We start from the raw sequence: 21,397 nt of genomic DNA on the forward strand, positions 1-21,397 counted from the left end.
ACCCACCTCCCTCCCAGGCCAGGTGCAACCCTCCCCCAGGACTCCAGACACCCTGTGGATGGCAGCAATCAGACCACAGGGGTTGGATGGCTTCCTCAGAGTCACCAGCTGGCTGGTGACAGGAACCTCAAGGTCCCATGTTACCACTGTGTAGGGATGGGAAAAACGGTGCAGTCTGGAGTGGTCGGGGGAAAATTAAATAGGTGGACAAGAGAGAATATAGGTGCTAGTCATGAGGCAAAACACAATGACAGGAAGGGAGGGAGGAAGAGGGAGGAGTCGGGCAATGGAAAGGACATAAAGAGGAAAGAGAAAAGGAAGGGAAGAAGAGGGGAGGGGAGGGGAAGGGAGGGGAAGGGAGGGGATGGGAGAAGAGGGAAGAGGAGGGAAGAGAAGGGAAGAGGACGGAAAGGAGGGAAAGGAAAGGGAAGGGAAGGAAAGGAAAGAAAAGGAAAGGAAAGGAAAGGAAAGGAAAGGAAAGGAAAGGAAAGGAAAGGAAAGGAAAGGAAAGGAAAGGAAAGGAAAGGAAAGGAAAGGAAAGGAAAGGGAGGGGAGGGGAGGGGAGGGAAGGGAAGAAGAGGGAAGGAGAAGGGAGGGGAAAGGAGGGGAGGGGAGGGGAAGGGAGGGGAGGGGAGGGGAAGGGAGGAGAGGAAGAAGAACAGAAAGTGAGAAAGCCAAATAAAGATGTTGAGGAAGGCACCTAGGGGAGTGTTGAGGAGGAGATGGTGCTCTTACAGGCTCCAGCCCTTCTAAACCACTCCAGGGCCCCCAAACCTACTCTGTTCAGTCTTTGAACATACAGAGCTTTCCTTTAGCACACTCTTCCCTTAAGGCCACTCTGGGTTGGAGATTCACTCAGATGTCCCTGCAGTGAGTTCTCCCCCCGCCGAGTTGAGTAACCTCCTTCTCAAGGCTGCAGAGTCCAGGGTTCAGGACATGGGCTCTGCAGGCAGCCTGCCCATCTCACACACTGGCTCTATCAGGGACCTGGTCACAAGATCTCAGGCAAGTCTTTAATTTTTGAGTGACTCCATTTCCTCACCTGTGAAATGGGGATGATAAGTCTATTTTATAGACTTACATTAAATGAGTCAAAACATAGAAAGCCCTTAGAACAAAGCCCAAAATACAACCAAAAACCAGTAAGTGTTTGCTGCTATATTTGTGCCACCAATAGGCCCTGCACAAACTTTGGCTTGATAGGTGTGTTGGTTGCACACTCATCACCTGGCCTTCCAAGCATGCTTACTGATAATCTCTTTTCTTTTCTTTTCTTTTTTTTTTTTTTTTTGAGACAGAGTCTCACTCTGTCACCCAGACTGGAGTGCAGTGGGGCGATCTCAGCTCACTGCAACCTCTGCCTCCCGGATTCAAGTGATTCTCCTGTCTCAGCCTCCTGAATAGCTGGGACTATAGGCGCAGCCATCATGCCCAGCTAATTTTGTATTTTTAGTAGAGATGGGGTTTCACCATATTGGTCAGGCTGGTCTTGAACTCCTGACCACCTAGGCCTCCCAAAGTGTTGGGATGACAGGCATGAGCCACTGCACCCAGCACCGATGGTCTCTTTTAAAGCAGGGGGTATGTATTTCATGGCAAATTGTGGGCCATCAATAAATGGTTGTGAAATGAATGAATGAATGAAGCATCTTTTCACTCTATCCACAGATGACAGCACCTCCAATCCCAGTCACATGGTTTGTTTGGTCTTATGTAACAGTCAGCTGATAAGCTGGCTTCATTTCTTTCTTGGTGGGCTCTGTGGGCATGTGGGTGGGTCTCTGGGAAAAGAAAAACTAGAGCTAAATGCTGGGCTCTGTCTTACCCCATAGGCCAGGCTCCCCATTTACCAACTCCTCTGACCCACCTTGGGCACTTCTTGAGAGTCAGCATGATTGCAGGATGACCTGGAATAGCTCTAGCCCTCCCCAGGACCGAGGCCAGCTGGCTCTAGAGCAAAACCCAGAGCCCCTACTCCTCTGAAAAATGAGAATTCTGCTTCCTTAGGGCCCCCCTGGATTTGAGGGATTGACTCATTGAGGCGGGCATCCCGGTCACAGTTGCTGACTCCCTCTTCACCGCAGCCCTCAGGTTAAATATTGCTAAATGCCTTGATTGAACTTATCATATTGGTGTTGGGTGCAGCCCAAAGCCCAGCCAGAACACTGGCTTAAATGACCAAGATCATGAGAGAGAAAGACACCCTCTATCGAGAGCTGGACTGTGGCCTGCCAGGACAGTGTGAGATTGTTTTCCTGCTTTTAAAAAGAAAATCACATTTTCCAAACATTGATCCTGTAATATGGGACTCCTGGCTATTGGTCTTTTCAAAATAGCCTATCGTGGATGCTGAGGTTGGAATTTCTTGGTTATGTTTGTTTTTTAAAAAAAATTCATTGCTGTTATTCTTTAAGTGAATTAGTGCCTGTTAGGAAGAAACCGGAGGAGAGAGGCGAGATTATTTCACCTCACCAGGTGGGTCCTGAGTGCCACCATATGACCAGACCCTGCAATCAAAGAGGCGTGGACACACCCTCCCCTCCTGAATTTTGTCCAGCTCAACCCAACTACTCTTATGAGACCCTATCCTGGGGCTTGGTAGGGGGCTCCAGAGAAGAGGTCCAGCCCTGGGAGCTGTGGTCTAGTTGAGGGACAGGATTCTCACAGACGAGAATAGCAGAAAGCTGCTCAACCAAGCATTCATTTGAGGACATCAGACATGTTTGAAGGAGACCTAGCAAGGGCTGAGAAGCTGGGAGGGTTAGAGTGAGGAGCTGCAGCTTGAACAGGGTTCAAAAGGTTGGAGATCTGGTGGAGGGCCCGGGAGTGGGGAAGGCACTCCAGACACGGGGAGAGAATAAGCAAAAACCCACAGTGATATGGTCACACACTGCTGGGGAAGGGAGGCATGGCTTAGCAGTGTAACCCAAAGGGAGGGTCTGTCCTAAGAAGTCACAAAGGGACTCATAGCTCCACTGCCTTGCTGGTATGATCTATTCTCCTTTCATAGGAGAAGAGTCAGAGAAGCCCATCGCACACACATACACACAAGCACGCACGCACACAAATCATGCAGGCAGAGAGCTGTCCCTGTGGATATATCATGGAGAGCTTCAGGCCTGGGGATAGGGACGGGGGCTTCAGAGGCTGTCCAAGGACAGAGTCCTCCGAGCTTCCCTCTGCATGGGGAAGGCGCTCCCCCTGTGAAAAATGACCCCCATCTCCACCTCAGCAGTCCCACAGCCATGGAGAGCTCCAGCAAGGGGAATTTTCTACCACTCACTCGGCAAGCATTTGCTGAGCTCGCTGTGCAGATATAAGACACATACACAACCCAGCAAATGATACTAGCCACTGGAGCCTCAGATGCGGCACGGTGTGATTCTTACGTGCTGAGGAGGTCAGGGTGTCAGGCCAGGGCTGAGCCACGTGGCTGAGGTCAGCTAGTGAGGCTGTGAAGTTCTGACCAAACAGGCCAAGAGGGAGAGGGAATCCAGGCAGGGGTGGAAGGAGTGAGGCAGAGGCTCAAAAGCTGTTGGTGAGGAGGGAGGTGGTTTCCGTCCCAAACCAGTGAAGATGCCTAGCTTCGTCAGGGGCCCTGTCTGTCGCCCATATCACACAATTTAGCGATGGTTTTGGTCTTGCTAAGGAGGCCTCTGAGAGCCCCTTCCACTGTGGGCCGTCCCCACTGAGTTGAGCCTGGCTTCTCACCCTGGTCTAAGAGAATTCAAACAGGAAGATCTAAACTCCCCTACCAGGTTCATTAGAAAGGAACATAGTTCAGCTTCTAGGTTCTAGCAAAGAATTTATCCTGGCACTCATGTGAGTAGCAAATGCCCCAAATGCATTTGAAATCCACCCTTGATGCTCAGCTAGAGACCTCTGCAGAGGAGCCCATGGCGTGCCTGCCTTTGACATTTGAGAGGGTACCTGTGATAGAGGAAGGCCAGGCACCACCTCAGCTGACTCTACTTGGGTCCCTGCAGGAAGAAAATGAGGTCACCCTTGAGCCCCTTATCCCAAGAGAAGGCCACAGGATGGGAGGTGGGGAGGGAGGACCTCTCCCTTCCAAGGACCCTTGTGTCTCCCTGAGCACGGCCCATCCTCACACTGTCCTCAGACACTGCCTAGGGCTCCTGGAGGGGGAAACAGGAACTGAGCCCAAAAATAGTCATCAGGAGACCCAGGGTCTCTGCTCTCCCACTGTGGCCACATCTCAGAGCCTCTCCCAGTCTCAAGCTTCTGAGCTGTCAGACGCTGATAATACCTCCCATCCCCAGACTATGCTGAGGTGTAAGAATGCTGAGATCATGCACATGACAGCACTCTGGCAAATCAAGGCCCTCTGCCAAAGAAACACACACAAGGGAGCACCCTCATGCTCTCTTGGGGACCAGTAGGAGCTGCTGGCCAGAGAAGAGGTGCAGAAGCAGGCCCCTGGCTGCAGGAACAAAGTCCAACAAATGTGGTCAGCTGAGCAGACTTCACTTCTGTAAGCCCATGTTGGAAAGGCTGACACCCACCCTGGGCCAGTCCCTACTTTCCTGAGCCTCATGGGCCCATCAGGCCTGGCCAGACATGGAGGAGCTCTTTGCTGAAAAGGGGGACAGGCCATCAATATGTCACATTCACTTTTTTCACAGTGCTATAAAGATGGAGCAGCCGACACCAGACATGTAATTCTCAAGCTTTTAGGGCATAAACAAGGGCAACTGGCAGGGAGGGACACTTGGCAAAGGATCCACTGGCTGGTCCTTTAACCCTCTGAGGTCTGCACCTCCTTGTCTAGAGCCAGTTAGGTCCCTCAGTCTGAACACGCTGCCCTGAACTCAGCAAGGAAAGAAAGAGAAGGTTGGTCCCTTTCCTGGGAGATTCAAGTCTAGCTTGAGGAAAATCTGGACCACCCCAGTTCTGTGCACGTCTCTGTCTTGTGGGTAAAAAGGGCAGAATGAGTCACAGTGAGCCATTTCTTTTCCCATACCACACAGAGGAGTTTAACTCAACAAAACTCACTCGCACTCTAGAATGGGCCATGTTCTTCTCTGGAGTTTCTGATTTAAAGAGAGGAGACTCTGGAGGGCAGTGCAGAGCCTGAAAGAAGAATGCATGGCCAAGGGGGAGATTTCAGCACTTGGAGAGCCCTTAAAGAGGAGAGCAGGCTGCAGCCTCTGATGCATTGGCTTAGGGGACCATCCCTCTTCCCCCTCCCCCACCTCTGCAGTCCCCATCACCCCCATCCCCACAGGCTGCCTCCTCTGAGGAAGACGGATGGCTCCTGCCACCAGGGGCCTGAGCGATGTGTTGACTTCCCCAGACCTCATGGCCCACCTTTCCCACACCCCCATCCCTGCAGCAGCCACTTCCTGCTGCCACTCCGCTCACACTCACCCAGCCAGAGGCAGAATGGAGCTCAGCAATCTCTGCATTCTACACTGTCTGCCACTGGTGGAAAGGGGGCCCTGGGGTGAGCTACTCCTATAATAGAGTATTTACTTTCCGGGCGAACACATACAAATGCAAGGCAGACAAAGACATGTAGGATTCTAACTGCAAAATGAGAAGGACCATTGCCAAGGGCTATGAGAGATGCTGGGGTTGAAGTAGTCAGGGAAGGCTTCCTGGAGGAAGGAAAACTTAGACACTCCTAGAAAGTTACGTGGGCCCTCAAGGAGTGAGGCATGGGGGAAGGCAGCAGAGGAAAGGATGATGTTCTTAGGCTTGGGTTTACCCCATGGGGGTGGAGAAGCAAGAGGAAGTCAGAGATCTATTCTGTGGGTGGGGAATCACTGTGTCACATGGAGAGAAGACACTGCAGGAATTGTTGGAATACCAGCACGGAGTACTCGGAGGAGTGGGAAGAGAAAGGGAAGAAGATCTAGGTGGAAAGAACTAGGGAAACAAGAATGGCCAGGGAAGGTCCTGGGAAGATGGCAGGAGGGTCAACCTGTGGCTGGACACACAGAGAAGAGCGGAGAAAGTGGCACAGACCCATGGGGTCTTTTTCCCACCTGTTACTCAGTCCTGCTGAGCCCCAAGGGCCCAGCCTCAAGTTGTTCACGGTTGAGGTGAGAAAATGAGGCTCATCCTTGAGGCCGACCATGGGCAGAGGCCACACGCGAATCCACAGAAAGTGAGACCACAGTGGCCGAGGTAGATGATCAGGGCTTCATCTCGGAGTAGGACATAAGAGGTGGGTCTTAAAGGCTGTGTGGACTCTGGCCAGGCACTCGAGGTGGGAGGATGTTTGCAGAGGAAGAATATGTACATGAAGAGCTGCTCTGTAGCTGCCCCTCCCTCAGGTGGCAGCAGAACATCTTCTACAAAAGGTACCAGGAAGACTGCCTTTGCCCACCCAGAGCACGAAAGACAGAGCCTGGATGGGGAACAGATGTGACCTCAGAACGCCAGTAACCCTCTTCCCAGTGAAACTGGTGGACTTTCCCTCCCTCCCTCTTGCTATCCACTCCCAGAGATGCCACTATAACTTCTCTGCAGTGGCCTACATGTTTTTTAACTCCTCCAGGTGATTCTCAGGTGCAGCCGGGGGTGAGGATCACTAAAGAATGATGCTCCGCAGCTGTGATTTCAGGCACCATGGCAGGTGGATGAGTGGAAATTTGGGGCAGAGGGGCCTTCAGGGAGCCCCTTCCTTGGCCCCTAGGTCTGGCTAGTAGGCCTCCTGCTCCCTTCTCTTTCCCCACCCCCCAGCTTTTTCCCATTTCCTCCAGGCCAGCCAAGTCCAAGGCCTAAAGGATCTGATGTTTTATTAAAGTCCAGACCTTCCTATTCTAGGGCCACCTTCCTCTGGCTAATTCTGTAATTCAATTAGTAGGAAGGCAAGGCCCAGCTGGGGTGGGAGGAGGGAGAGCATCACATCGGGAGCCTTCCCTTCTGTGATGATTACACCCCAGGCTTCGGCCCTGTTCAGAATTGGGCAGGAAATTGTACTTCCTTCACTTCACAATGACAAGGGCCTTTTATCCTGGTACATGGGGGCTTTGTAAATTACTGCCATCTCCGTGCAATTAATTCTGCTGCACTGTGTTTCCCCCCACATGGGAGAGGGCACCACCCACCTTCTTGGGCACAGCACCACCCCTTGCACCACAGTCTGCAGGCCGCCCATGTCGGAGAGGGGCATCTGCCACCCCTGCATGCACCTGAGCCTGACAGCACCCTCCCGCTGCCCACGCTGCCTGCCCCTCCCTGGCCCAGTGCTCACCCCTCTTGCCACACTCCTTCTCCCTTCTCTCCTCACTCTGCCAGCATTTCCCAATCTCCCTTCAGTGCCCCAATCTTGAATCTCTTTCCCCCACCCCCATAGTCCCTCTTGGTCTCCGGCTCACAGACACCTGAACGAGCAGCTGGGTCCTCCATTTAGTCGTATAGACATAGAAGAGCCTGTCTCCACCCTCACCGAATTGAAAGTCTATTCAGAGACAAGGCATCAAGCTGGTAAATGGAAGGGATAAGTAAATAAGAATGGTAAGTGGGAGAAGGTGACATGGCTGAATAAGGAAACAGGCATGCAGGCCAAAGTATTCAGTGTATGTGATGGAATCTCGAGCATTAGAGGACAGGCAGGTCTGTGCTGGCCAGAGGAGGTGGGCACGGGGTCCCTCTTGGGTGAGGAGAGGAGGTGGGCATGGCGTCCCTCTCGAGTGAGGAGAGGGTGCTGTAGGGAGCCCAGGTGTCAGCTCCTGAGGGCAGCACTGTGGTGTGATTTCTCACCCCACAGTTCTGTTACCTCTCCACCCCCACCCCACCTTGGATGATTTCCAAAGCTGTCTCGCTCCAGAACAGGCTGCGCTTCTATCCTGCTTGATCCCATAACTCAGGAAGAGGTGGGACAGAAAGCGCTGACCCCTAAAGTGTGGTAGACTCTGTAATGAGCCGGTGCTGGGAGAACCATCCCAGACACTGGGACGGGAAAGGGGGCAGCTCAGGGTGAGGTCCTAACCCACCCAGAGAGCCCCTGGATCACTTGGGTGGCTCTACCTCAGGTCCCATCAGAGTCACACAGCTGGGAGGGCCCTCGAAAATGGGAGGGCGAAGATGGAGAGGTGGTTGCACCATCATGGATTCCATCCCCCAAACACCAACCCCCAGAACTCAGGGCCAAAGAACCAGAACCATTTACATTTCCAGCTTGCAAAGTCGAGAGCGCCTGTGTCAACCCCCAGCACCGCAGCAGCCAGCCCCAGCTCAGAGGAAGCTCTGAGGCAGGGCCACAGCCACCCCACCAAGGATAATTTCCCTCATGAAGTATATTTGCCAGGTGGCAGATGTGCAATGATCTTTGTCTCCTCAATACAGGCCATGGGCCCTGCATCCTGTCGGGCTCACCTATTCTCACCCACCTCCTTTTCATTTCATCCTCCTCTTTTAGCAACGATTTTTTTTTCCTTTCAAGTTAATTATGCAAGTGATACACGAATACACTCTGGGTGTAAATGTGTCAAACAAAACAAAAAAAGTGAAAGTCATAGGAAACATACCCCCCTACTCCCCACCCCGTACTCCCTGTTTCCAGTTTGGTGTGACTTCCAGACTTTGTCTTTCACACGTAAATACAGGCCTGAGTATATAATGGGCGAGTTGATTGTGTCTCCGTTGTACATACATGGCGTCTATTATTTCACAACTTGCTTTTCCCATCTGACAATGTGGCTTTCCATGCTGGTACACTGAGGGTCTTTTCATCTTTTTAACTGCTGTCGGGTATTCACAGTTTAAAAATTAAAACATTCCTGTCCTAAGGGACATTTAGGTGGTTTTTACGTATTTATGGGTTTTTTTGTTTGTTTGGTTTTTGGTTTTTGGTTTTTTTGCTATTCCAAGCAGCCACACTGGATCCTTGCTGACTCCTCTGTAAGCACAAGTATATGTGGATCGTAGGACTTGGGGGGGATTTCTGGGTGTGAAGATGGGGAGAGATTTCTACGCCACCAGCTATATCCCCAGGAAGGATGAGGCACCCTCCACAGACCTTCTCAAGCCTCAGCTTTCAGAGCCCGGTGCTAGCCTCTGTCCCACACTGTCTTGTGTTGTTAGGCAGCTGCTCCCTGAGAGAATCCCGTTTCCCACCTCAACTGTGAGTTCCCAAAGGGCCCCACCAGGGATATCTCTGGAGACACCTCAGTACATCATAGGAGAGTGAGTTTGGCAGATTGGTGGCTGTTGGGCCGAGGCTGATGCTCCCCACCTTCCCCGCTTTCGGCTGGACATCCTCACAGCCCACAGCCCCCTCCTCAATCCCTGCGAGATGTGGAAATGAGCCACAGGAAGTCAAGGCCAGCTGTCCTAGCTGGGGGTTCTCTGTGTCCCACCCCCATTCCCTCTCCAGGAGAGAGCAGTGAGTGTCCAATGGCTGAGGTTTGGGCACCCTTTCTTCCCCAGCCCCCCAACCCCCACCCCAGGCCTCTCACCATCCACAGCACCCTGTGATGGTAAATTCTCCTCCTGCAGCTCCCTCCCCACAGTCACCATTCCCCCAGGGCTCTGGCCTCAGCCAGGGAGCAGACTGGTCCCTTCCTTTGAACCCCGGAGTCAGCGTTAATAACTGCTTATCCGCATTTGCCTTTCTCAAAGAGCCTTAAGATAGCCGACTAATCTGCCGTGCTGGCGTGTCAGCCGCTGCATCAGACAGGCTGGAGATGGACTGGGAAGGGCCCGGGGTGGGACTGCCCAGTCAGCCTCTGTGTCCAACCACTCCCGCCTCACAGAGGTGCAGAGGGAGAGAAGGAAGGGGCTCCAGCACCTCTCTAGCCCCTGCTTCACAACAGTGAACTGATATTGACACTGCAGCCTGCACTTAGTGAAGCCTGCAGAGGCTGTTCATACTCACTGGCAAGTAGGTCTCCCCACAAGCTTCTGAGGGCCATTACTTTTCCCATTTTACACATGAGGAAACTGAAGTGGGCCCTGCCTGGGAAGGGGCTCTCCTGGGCTTCTCTCCCTGCTTCCTTCTTTCATCTCTGATCCTTTCACAAATACATTCCTTTTCCACCTCCTCTCTGAACCCGAAAAGGGAAGGGAGGCAGGAGGAATTTCTACACTGGAAGGGGAGGAAAGGGGTTTTCATTGGGTGCAGGCTGGATGGTGGAAGAATCAGGATCTGCAGTTGTTTATCAGCCTTTCCTGGGATCCACTTGGGGGTGAAGGGGGAAGCATGGTGAGAGTGCACTGTCAGGTTCAACAGGCTCCTGGGAGCTCTTGGGGCAAAAACCCTCCCATCAGGAACCCGCCTATCAACCCTCGGGCAACCTCTGGCCCTGCCACCACTATGGAAGTCCAGTGTGCCTCAGTGTCCACAGATCTTGGACAGCTCTCAGTAGCCTCTGAGCAGCATTTCTGTGCCTATTGCCCCCACCAAATTAGCTGAGGTGTTCTGACATATTAGCCTGCATCCATATGCTGGGCACTGAGAACCAAGTAGAAACAGAACAAAACCAGGTTCCTAACCTCATCTGAGCACAGGGAGCCTGTCCATCTATGAGCAAATATATGTGACTCTGTTAGGGAGTGATGGGTGCCAAACAGAAAACACAATGGGACAAGGAGTCCGGGTCTGTGTGAGCGCAGGGCTATGTCAAATGGGGTGGTCAAGAGAAGTGTCTCTGAGGAGGTCTCATTTGAGCAGAAACCAGAGGGAAGGGAAGGAGCACACCATGCTGATAGCAGGTGTGGGGTCGGGGGGCCTTTCTGGGCAGAGGAAAGACCAGTGCAAAGACCCTAAGGCAGAGTGCGCCTAGCGGGCTGAGAAGTAGTGAGGGGGCCGGTGAGTGGGGGGGGGGGGAAGACTGGAAGGAGATAAATTCAGGGGGTGGAGACGGCAGGGGGAGGTCACCCAAGGTCTGGAGGATCCTAAAAGATTCTCATTCACAACAAAGTTGTGAGCTCTCTCAAAAACTGTGGCAGAAATTCCTGGAAGATGGACAAAAGCAACAGATTCTTTTTCCTCTGGAATCCTTTTCTTATTATCTTGGGCCATGGAAACAATATGGTCATTTCCTCCTCCTACTCCTCCTCCTCTTCCTCCCTCCCCTTATCCTCCTCCCTCCAAACCTGCCCCTGACCTTGTCCCAAGCTGGCTTGCCTGCGTGCAGCAGAGGCAGTGGCCACCTCCTGGTTGCAGGCAGAGGACAAGGCCAACAAGGGGACGGGAGGAAAGACGCCCCCGGGAGAAGCAGGCGGCAGCACGAGGGACGACGTCACGGGGGCCTCTGACCGCTATTCATTTCAGTCCCCGGGTGTCTCCATCAATAACCGTCTGCCAGTGACCAGGAAGGAGGAGGACGGGAGAGGGAGGAGGGGCGATCTGGTGTCTGGAGGAAGGGAGAGATGAGACAGAGTGGGAGAGAGGCTTCTCTGATGCTTCTCCAAGCCTGGGGCAGGAGTTGAGAGGTGGGGAAGGCAGAGGGGGCACTGGGAGCCGAGAGTTTCTGTCTCCCAGGCTTTTCTCCCTGCTTCCTTCTTTCATCTCCGTTCCTTTCACAAATACATTCCCTTTCCACCTCCTCTCTGAAGCCAGAAAGGGAAGGGAGGCAGGAGGAATTTCTACATTGGAAGGGGAGGAAAAAGGTTTTCAATGGGTGCAGGCTGGGTGGTGGAGGAGTCAGAAGCTGCAGAGGACACCAGGAGCATTCTGTGCCCAGCAACCAGAGTCTAAAGCATGCCTGGTCACAAGGGCTGGCGTAGGTACCAGACTGGCACCAGCAGCCTGTGGGCCTCATGAGAGGAGGGCCTGGGCCACGAGGTCTGGCACAGAGCCTGGCACAGAGTGAGAACTCAGGAAATAAATGGCCATGGCAATGACCAAATGGCTGGCTGTGGAGATTGGCTGGGGATGGACTAGACCAGCCAAGGAGGGCTGCCTGGAGTAGGTAGAACTTGATCAGATTCTTGAATGATCAACGGGTTTGGGAGAAGTGAACATGGGGAAAAAGGGCATACCAGGTGAGGAGGTGGTGAGAGCAGAGGAATGGGGGGCAGAAGGGAGCACAGGTTGTTGGGGATGTGGCCTTGGATAAGACCATGTGAGAGAGCGAGGAACAAGAGAGGCAACGATTCCACAGGGTGCCTTCTCTGGGGCCATGGGTGGCTTGAAAAGGTCTGAGATGACTGTTCCCCAGAACACTCAAGCCTGCTTTCGCCATAGTGAGCTTTTGAGCTTTCCCCATGGTTTTGAGCCTTGCAGGCCTCCCAAGCCACCTTCAGCCACATCTGCAGGCAGAGGAAGAAGGCCTGACACTGGGCACGCTGGGCAGCTTATGAGAACTCCCAGAAAGACTCCCCTATCCCCACTCTCTTGGCCTTGTCACCACACCTAAAGGACAGCACTGAAAAGTCACCCCTTGAGTATATTGCTCTGTCAAATCCAGATTCCCTGTCGATGGGGTGGGGTGTGGCCCAATTAGAATTACTCAGCGGGAGAGCTAGACTGAGCCTTCCCAGTTCACAGGTGGGGAGACTGAGGCCAGAAAGAGGATGTGATTTGTTAAGGTCACCCAGGGAATTAAAGGCAGAGCAAGGGTGATCTAGCGCTGTGCCTCGGTGGCCTGGATATGCCCTAGAAGCCCTATGACTTGGAGGGGTGTGAAGACCACCTGTCACTGCAAATTAGACAACAGAGGTTGGGACAAGGGACACAGGGTACGTTTATTTTATTAGGAGGGCCTGGCTTGGGGTACTTCTTACAGACTGAGCCTTTATTTGGAAGGCTTAGAGGAGCCCTCCACCATCCCCGAGGTAGCAGCGCCCAGCACTCCTACCGGCCAGGAGAGTCCATGGTCAAGTGTGGCTAGAGGTGCTGGGGGTGAGGGGTGGAAGCTGCCCCTTCTAGGAAGCGTAGGGGCTGACGCTGAAACAGGGCAGAGAGGTCTGAGGCACCAGGGGACCGGGTAGGGAGAGAACCGTAGGGAGAGGGGGGTGTAGTGGGGGGAAGATGCAGGGTGGGGAGACTCCGCGGAGGGAGAAAAATAGAAAAGCAAAGGGAGGTAGGAGAAGCAGACAGCCGGGAACACAGAGAGGCAGAGAAGCTCCAAGAAGAGTGCACGAGAGAGAAAGAGAGGTGGGGACAGGGACCGAGCGGCAGGGAGGGGCGGGAGCCTGGAAGGCGGGCGGCAGGGAGCGTCGGCGGGCTCGGGGGCTCCCCACTGACCCTTCTCGGCGCTTGCTTCCCTCCCCAGGCTGCGCCTTCCTCACCTACTGCGAGCGTGAGTCAGCGCTGAAGGCCCAGAGCGCGCTACACGAGCAGAAGACTCTGCCCGGGGTAAGTGGCGCCCGCCGCGGCGCAAGCGGCCGACGCGCCGATAGGGGGCGACTTCGGGAGGCCGGGCGGCCGCGCGGCGCGGGGGGAGAGAGCGTCAGGGCGCCCGCCGCCCGCCTGCGCTCGGGAGCCCGCGCGCCCCCCAAATCGCCGGGCTCTCGGCCGTCCGGGCCCGACGGATCGCGGCAGGGACCCCACTTGGCCGTGGCCTTGAAGGTGGAGCCTGGACGCCGTTCCTGCGCGGGCAGTCTGGGGCGGGGGAGCGGCGCGCCCCGGGGCACCGACCGGAGCCGGGAGCTGCCTCCGCCCGGCCTGCGGGCCGCGTGCGCTATCGAGTCAGCCCATCGAGTCGACGCCGTCCGCTCTGGGCGGGGTGACTGGGGGGCGGCGTGGGAGGGGGCGCCGCGAGTGAGATCACCGCGGTTTATTTAAGGAGCCAGCCCTCGTCTTTGATAAACTATCGCGCCTCGGCCCTGGTTTATAGCTTCTGTGCGGGGGAGAAGAGAATTATTTATGGCCCCCCTAACTGGGTGTGATATCAGCCATGGCTATTATCGAGGCTAGTTCATCACCATAAAATAAGAAGTGTTCTTTGGGTCAAGGGTCTGCGCGGTCTCTCCTGTGGGTTCAGAGAGATGGGGCGGTGGTGAGGGGGGAGAGATATACGGCTGCTGAGTATCTAAAGATAAATGGAAAGATGTGTGTTTGTGGGCATAATTTAAAGAATTTCTAAATATAGTGTTGACGCTTATACAATGGACACTGCAGGGAAGCACGTGTGTTCTATAAGTATGCACACCCATGCTTACACATGCATGTTTACATTCTTACCAAGCCAACCGTATGTAAACACACGTTTCCATTTCTACCCCACAGCGGGAAAGGTTAACCAGGTAGACGGAGAGAAAATGCAACTCCGGGCGGGGGCAGCCTTCCTTTGCATCAAAGATCTTTCTTTACTCGTTTAGGGGTGGGGAGTGCTGAATTACACAGGGCCTTCCTTCCATTAAGACAGTCTTTGTATTGTATTTTGGTATTTGTGATTGCAAAGCACGGGGCTGAGTCATCTTAATAACATACCCACAGATGCAAATATATGGAAATCGAGCACCGCACAGATTTTGTGTGAAGCCCAGCTCTGGCAGGGTGGCCGTTCCCCAGTTGTTTTTTCAGTGGCGCGGCTACATGCACATATATTATAGTAATTACTTTCTGGGTGCCCTCTGTAAGATGGCAGAAATATGCTCCACATCGCCCCATGTTATGTGTGAAGCATAAAGCCATATTGTAGGATAATCAAAGGCTTCTGAGAAAGGTTTGTGCTGATTAATAAAGTGTTTATGGTACTTTGTTTTGGGGGAGATTGTGATAGATATTTTAGAGCCACCCAAATGGAATAGAAAATACCACATTGTTATGGGAGGCCCTTCATCAGCTTGAGAGAGATTGCTGGGGAGTTTCATGATGGCTAAAAGCCGGAATCAGATGTGGAAACAGACAGACAGAAGGTGGGAGGGGGAGGTTTAGGATTTTGAAAGGGGAGAGGCTGGGAACTGGGAGTATTTCAGTAGCAAGTGTGGATTGTTGAGGATCTAACATTAACTTGTGGTTGTTTATTTTACATATAATAGAATAGCTAAATGATGGAGTGTATTAGTTCTTTAATAATTTATAGAAATACTTTGATGTTGCAGTAATTACATTAAAGGTCACATATCAAAGGTAATTTGGTTGAGCAGCTGTGATGGTTTCTCAGAAGCAATCAATATCACTGTCCGTGGTGCTGATTTCACCAAGGGGCCTGCCAGATTAAAGAAGGCTTATTACCAGGCAGAAAGGCCCAGGGGAAATCAGGAGCACATTGGAGCGACGCGCCAGCCCCCCTTCCACCGATAATTAACACTGTTCCCCATAATCTGTGCTAATCCTTCATACTAGGAGATCCAGTGGCATTTTTCTGAAATCACAAAGACAAGTTGAGTAAGTTTGAGGGAAAGGGCAAAAAGAAACGTGAATGTATGTTGGGACGGGGAAGGGGGGAAGATAGATAGAGCCCAACAGCAGAGCTGAAACATAGCCTAGAGTCCCCTCGAATACCATCCCTTCTTCAAAGGCTTCACAGGGAGACTCATGGCCTCAAAAACCTCATCAAACAATTCTCCGGGCAGGCACGGCCCACCAGAGGGAGGGGCAGGAATAAAAGACCGGATTGCAGCTCGAAGTTCCGAGGGCACATTGTCTCCACACAAACCTACATGCAGACGAATGAAATACAAAATGACCAAGTAAAATTATTCTTTAAAGTGGAGTTGTTTTGATTCCAGAAAGCAGATCTGGTGTTTTTGCTGTTGGTTGGTTCTCTACTTTGAGATCAGAGAAAGTGTGCCACTAGCAAATGCAGGGACGGGACCAAGCCAAATGCTCTCACCCAACCAAATAATAGGTGCTCCTGCCAGCTGAGGCTGTGTTCATGGCTGTCTGTTTGGGTGAGAGGCAGAGGGGGACCTCTTCTTGTCTGGGGTGGCCACACTAGGTGCCCCAGCAAGCACACTTTATGTCTGACTAAGGAGAATGAAATTAAAAAAAAAAAAAAAGAAGAACCTGGAAAACTGGTAACCTCAGCAATTTACGCACTTTTCCAGACTTCAAAATCCATTAAAATCAATCCATTAAAATCAGCCCTCCACTTTCTCACTGAGGAGAGAAAGAGGAGAAAAGATAGTACAGGCAGCCTATGCTGTTTCTAGCGAGTTACGGAGCTTGCATCCTGTTGCCAGCAAGAAAAATAATCCCATTGCTGTCATACACACACACCACCACCATCACCATGAGCAACAATAACAAAATGACAGAGACAGAACTAGAGGCACCCCTAGCACATGTCTTCATTGGGGGCCTGAAAAGGGAAGCTGACATTTCTCTTGGGATCAGTGGAAGCTCAGAAACCAGACCACAGTGGCTGTTCTTACAAATCAGTGATACGTGATTCCCAGTATCCCTGGGAACCAGCCTAAGCAGAGCCCTCTGATGGCTGATGGAGTCATTCCTGGACCAGTGTCACAAATGGATTATTATTTTTGAGTTTGGCATGTTTCTAGTAGAATTAGATTATTAAACTATGAAGCTTCATCTGGGTCTTTTTAAGCACTGCCTTCTGCCAGAATCCAGGCAGAGTTTTTTTTCTAATCTCTCTGCCTCTCTCTCCCTCATACTCTCGATCTCACTCTTTCCTGGCTTCCTGTTCTTTTCATGCCCATGCCCCTCTAGTCACAAAATTTGTTTCACTATCCACAGGGGACCGTCAACATAGGGCAGTTTCTCAATCCATCAACAAGTATGTCCTGTGTGCCAGACGTTCTGTAAAATACAGAGATAAGAAAACCACATCCACCTCCCCGCTTGGAATTGCCCACCAAGTTGGGGATGGAAGCCACACACACAAAAATATCTACATCGTCAACAATACAAGACAGCACATGTTATTATAAAATGGATAGTGTGGACAATTGTTCAATAATCACAATATTTTTAAGCATGCACTATACGACAGGCATGATGCCAAGCACTTTACCTACATTGCCTCATTTTATCTTCACAACCACCCTTTGAAGAAGATGTCATGATTATCCCCCACAGAGGAGGAGATTGAGGTTTGCCCAAGGTCACAAAATTGGTAAGTGGCCGAGCCAGGACCAGCAGTGAGTCTGCTACCAAAGCCCAGGATACCTGCCTCTGCCAGTGCCACCAGTTGCTTTAGGAATTTAGAGAGAACCAGGATGACCATGGAGTGGAGGAGTGACTCAAAGTTTTCATTCAGGATATGGGCAGGGTGGGAGTAAAATGAGTCAGATGGGAGCACCAGTCCAAGAAACTGCCCAGAGTCGAGGTACACACGACAGGCCAGGAGCCAGGCAACTCACACGGGGCAGCAGAGACCCACTCTGAGAACCACCTGGAGCCACAGTATGCACAGGAAGCCTCTTGAAAGAAATCTGTTCCTTAAAATCGACCCGTGCTGCTTTGTCACAGCTCCTCCAGCCATTGGGACTTTATGGGGAATTATCTTCCAGGAAGAGCCCTTCTGTTTCCAAAGTTGGGAATACAAGGTCTCAAGGGAGATGCTCAGATGAGAGAAAACCGGGTGCTATGACAAACTGTGGCCAGCACTTCGTTCCTTTGGTAGCAGAAAAGGCTTCTCACCAGGGCTGGCAGGGAAAGAGCTGGGTCCAGTCAGTAGGAGGCCAGGAAGCAATGGGAATTAGAGCTGGCCGGGGATGGGGGTGAGGGAAGTGGGAGCTGTATCTGCTTGGTAAACATTAAAGTTCCAACTCACTAGTTAAAGATTGGCTTTTGTGTCCTCACTCCAACAACCCTAGAATACAAAGCAAACTAACACACTCCTCCCTGCTGTCTCCCCCTTCCCCTCCCCTCATGTCAGCCTGGCAGACATGCAGAGTCCCGCCATCGCACCTCCCGACTCAGGTCACCGCGACTCAGGACGGGTCACTTCCATGGAAATTCAATGTGACCTTTGAGTTTACCAGGAAAGATGTTAAAGTGGGAAAATTATTTTTAAAAGAGCTCAGTTAGATTTCTAGCACTACTATCTCAGAGTGTCTCTCCATTCTATGCCTTCCTCTCACTTTTCTCTTTCTTAATCCCATTTTCTCCACCTTTCTTTCTCTTTTTCTTTTTCTCTCTTCTCTTTGTGCCCCCATTTTCTCCTCTCTTCTCTCCCTCTGCACATTTTCCTCTATCTCTCTCACCAACACTTTCTTCTTTTATCCTTCACACTTCGTCTCTCCTTTCTCTCTCCTCCCTCCCTCTTTCAACTTTGGCCCACCCACCTCAACCCTGACACCCACAGGAGGCTCCGGTGGGGCCCCTGTCACCATATGGGGGCTTCCCTGGCAAGGCCCATCTCCCTTCCTGACAGTCCTGCCATTGAGGGATCCATCTAATTTTATGTACAACTGTAAAGATGAATGATAAGTAGAAAGGATGCAGGCAAGAACAAGATGAATAAATTATAAAGGGCAAATGATGACAAGACAGGGGTCCCCAGAGACAGTGATATGATAACAGAAACTAAAGACGAATTTATGATGGATGTAGTTAGCATGTATGGAGGTTGTTAATTCTTCGGGGTAGTTTTACAACTTCTAGTGATTGGTGCAATCAAAGCTTTTCATTTTAGAAATGGGATGTGTTTCCACTTGTCTGTCCTATAGGCACAGTGTTGGTTTTTGTCTCTGAACAGTGAGTCTGGGTCCCGTCAGCATCTGCATCTCCCCCTGCCACCTTCTGTGTCTCTGCAGAGACCATCTCAGCCAGATCCACACACTCTTCCAGTTCCCCGGTCCTGTTGTCCTTCCTCTTGCTGAGTGTATTAGCATGGGACTACTGCAACAAAGTACCACAAATTGGGTGGTTTAAACAACAGAAATGTATTGTCTCACAGTTCTGGAGGCTGGCAGTCCCAAATCAAGGTGTTGGCAGAGTTGGTTCTTTCTGAGGGCTGTGAGGGAGAATCAGTTCCAGGCCTCTCTCCTCACTTCTGGGAGCCTCAGGCATTCCTTGGTTGTAGACGGTGTTCCCTCTGTGCCTTTGTGTCACCTTCCCAGTGTACACTGTCTGTGTCCAGACTTCTCCTTTTATGAAGACAGCAGTGATTGCACTAATGACCTCGTCTTAACTTGATCATCTGCAAAGACCCTATTTCAAAGAAGGTCACTTTCATAGGTCCTGGGTTTAGGACTTCAGCATCTTGTGAGGGGAACACAGTTCAACCCATAACACTGAGAAAGGGGCTGCCCTGTGGCTCTTCCACAGTAGGGAGGATAAAGGCCCACAATAGTGTCTGAGTCATGGGGGTCCCCCAGCCTTTCCTCTGTATCTCACCTGGATTCATGCTTTCTTCTTTCTCTCTTGGGAGAATGGATGATATATCTTTCTTCTTTCTCGTATTCCCCAAAAAGAAGTATTCATCTGTCCTTTTAGGGCAGTGGTTCTCAATTTTGCCCTGCAGGGTACATTTGACATTGTCTGGAGATGCTACTGGCATTTAGTGGGTAGGGGCCAGGGCTGCTGCTGAATATCCTACAATGTACAGGACAGTGCCACAGCAAAACATGATCTGGCCCCACGTGTCAACAATGCCAAGGGAAAGAAACCCCATCCCGGGCCTAGGGCAGGTAGAAGGTGGGACAGTGAGGCCCTGGGGCAGAGCGTTCCTCCCTTACTCGCTGGTTCTCATTCATTCAGGGAACAAGCCCAAAGGTCCTTAGAGTGTTACAAGAGGGAGGACTTGTGAAGAGGCAAAAGCTCCAATGGTGTAAGCACAGGGTAGCGGGAGTAGTACGGGCAGGAGCAGAGGGCAGAGCCCACCTCTGGGCGTTAAGGATTCATTTGTCACCTGCCATTCACATTCACTCACGTCTACAGGGCAGACTTGACCCAAGGGCTTAGCAGTTTCAGCACCGACTCCAGCTCAGCTCTCTCCTGGGTTAGGTGAATGGAGACTTTGTTATAACGGAGCTGGGGCCAGAACCCAGGCCTTGAGACCCGCTCATGTGGGGCATTTCTCTAGCCCATACCTTCAGAAGGGCCCCCACCCCAACAGCAAACAGGCTTGGCAGGCATGTGCCCTAGCCAGGCTTTCCAGCTAAACAGGACCTTCACCACAGGACACCAGCCTGGGCCCATTATACAGAAGGGAACACCAAGGTTCCAAGAGGGAAGTCCGAAGCGCTTTACATCCAGGTACTGAGGGCATAGGGGCTACATCTGTGATGCCTTTGAAACTTGCCTCTTCTCTTCCACATTAGCCCTCAGCCCAGCCCCATGTCCCACTGTATTCATGCAAAATCTTTTCAATCTCCTCCCCGCAGAGACGTCTCAAAGTCCTCCTTCTCCCTGGGGATGTGCCCATAGTCTTCCCTCCTAGACTCCACTTTCTCCTTCCCTGCCCCAACCACTGTCCTGAGGGTTCCCCATTTTTCAAGCAAGTGGCTCTTGACTCTCACAGGGGCCTCATCTTCTCAGTGGCCCCCATGACAGAGTCCAGACCTGCCATGGACTGTGCCCAGAAAGGCTTCCTAACAAGTTCATCTGAAAGAACCAGAGAACCTCTGTGCCTGCAGTCATCATACATGATTTGAAGGAAATAAACAAACAAGAGGGCACATGAGATAATGAACAGAGGGAACCTGGGCCAGGTCCAGCCTGCCACCAACAAGCCACATGGCCTGGGCAGAGCAATGGGCTCGGACCCTCCCTGGACACACCATCTAGACTGTGAAGGAGGTGGTGGGCCAGGTTGCCTCTCAAGCCCCTTCCGGCTCTGACATTCTTTATATTTCTAAGAATAATGAGCTCAGCATTACTCACATTACTTAAAACAACAGGGAGACGAGAGGAGACGGGGAGAGCGAGGACGACAGTGTCTCCTGCTCTCCACTACCCGAGGCCATTGGTGACAAGTGTAATAAAGCGTGGGTCAGGTATGTCTCTCCCTGATGCAGAGCATCCAGACTGCCTGCCCCCCAGGGCTGGGGCTGGATTCCTGATGGTACTCCTACCCCTGCCCTCTGCTCAGGTCTCATTCTAAGGACACCAGACAGGCATTTTGCAATTTTCACACTGCCCCAGTGTGGCTTGGATCACGGTTGCCATCACCCAAGTCAGCGGCAGCAGCGTTTACAGATAGCCTGCCCCCTGCGGAGTTTGGTTGTGGGAGGCAGGGTGTCTGGCATCGGACAAAAATAAGTAAGACACGGCCTGTTGCAGAAGGAGTTTATAATCTGGTTTGGGAGGCAAGTGTGAAGACAGCTCATGATCCAGAAAATATCCTTAGGGGCCCCAAAAACGGTAGTGATGGGAAGTGCCCAGGAGTTCCGATGAGAGAGATGGCAGGATAAGCCAACATACCCTGGAGAAGCCCACACCACCACGGTGGCATTCTGCTTCCAGGCCCTCACCCCTCTGATGCATTCTTCAGAGGCTGGCCAAGGGTGTCATTGTAAGATAAAGGTCCCACCACCTGCAAACCACCCAGGGCTTCTGTCACCCACAAGATTCAGCCAGGGCAGACAACATCCTGGCCACAAACCCTCCAGATGCACATTG

The 21,397-nt window shown here is 52.0% G+C and overlaps 1 protein-coding gene and 1 long non-coding RNA gene across 18 annotated transcripts in view; one reads left to right on the forward strand and one right to left on the reverse strand.

Moving 5' to 3' along the window:
* CELF4 (CUGBP Elav-like family member 4) overlaps positions 1-21,397 on the forward strand; it is a 321,222-nt gene that overhangs the window by 66,090 nt on the left and 233,735 nt on the right. For all 17 annotated transcript variants that reach the window (XR_003724646.2, XR_003724647.2, XR_003724650.2 and 14 more), the window contains exon 2: positions 13,191-13,273. Coding sequence is in view for 11 of the 17 variants with exons in the window: in XM_015121756.3 (XP_014977242.1) it covers positions 13,191-13,273 (83 nt within the window). In the remaining 6 variants the exon portion in view is untranslated. The remainder of the gene's footprint in view (positions 1-13,190; positions 13,274-21,397) is intronic.
* LOC144336404 (uncharacterized) overlaps positions 1-21,397 on the reverse strand; it is a 127,847-nt gene that overhangs the window by 62,080 nt on the left and 44,370 nt on the right. The window lies entirely within an intron of this gene.

Source organism: Macaca mulatta, chromosome 18 (genome assembly GCF_049350105.2).
Source record: "Macaca mulatta isolate MMU2019108-1 chromosome 18, T2T-MMU8v2.0, whole genome shotgun sequence".
Taxonomy (NCBI): Eukaryota; Metazoa; Chordata; class Mammalia; order Primates; family Cercopithecidae; genus Macaca; species Macaca mulatta.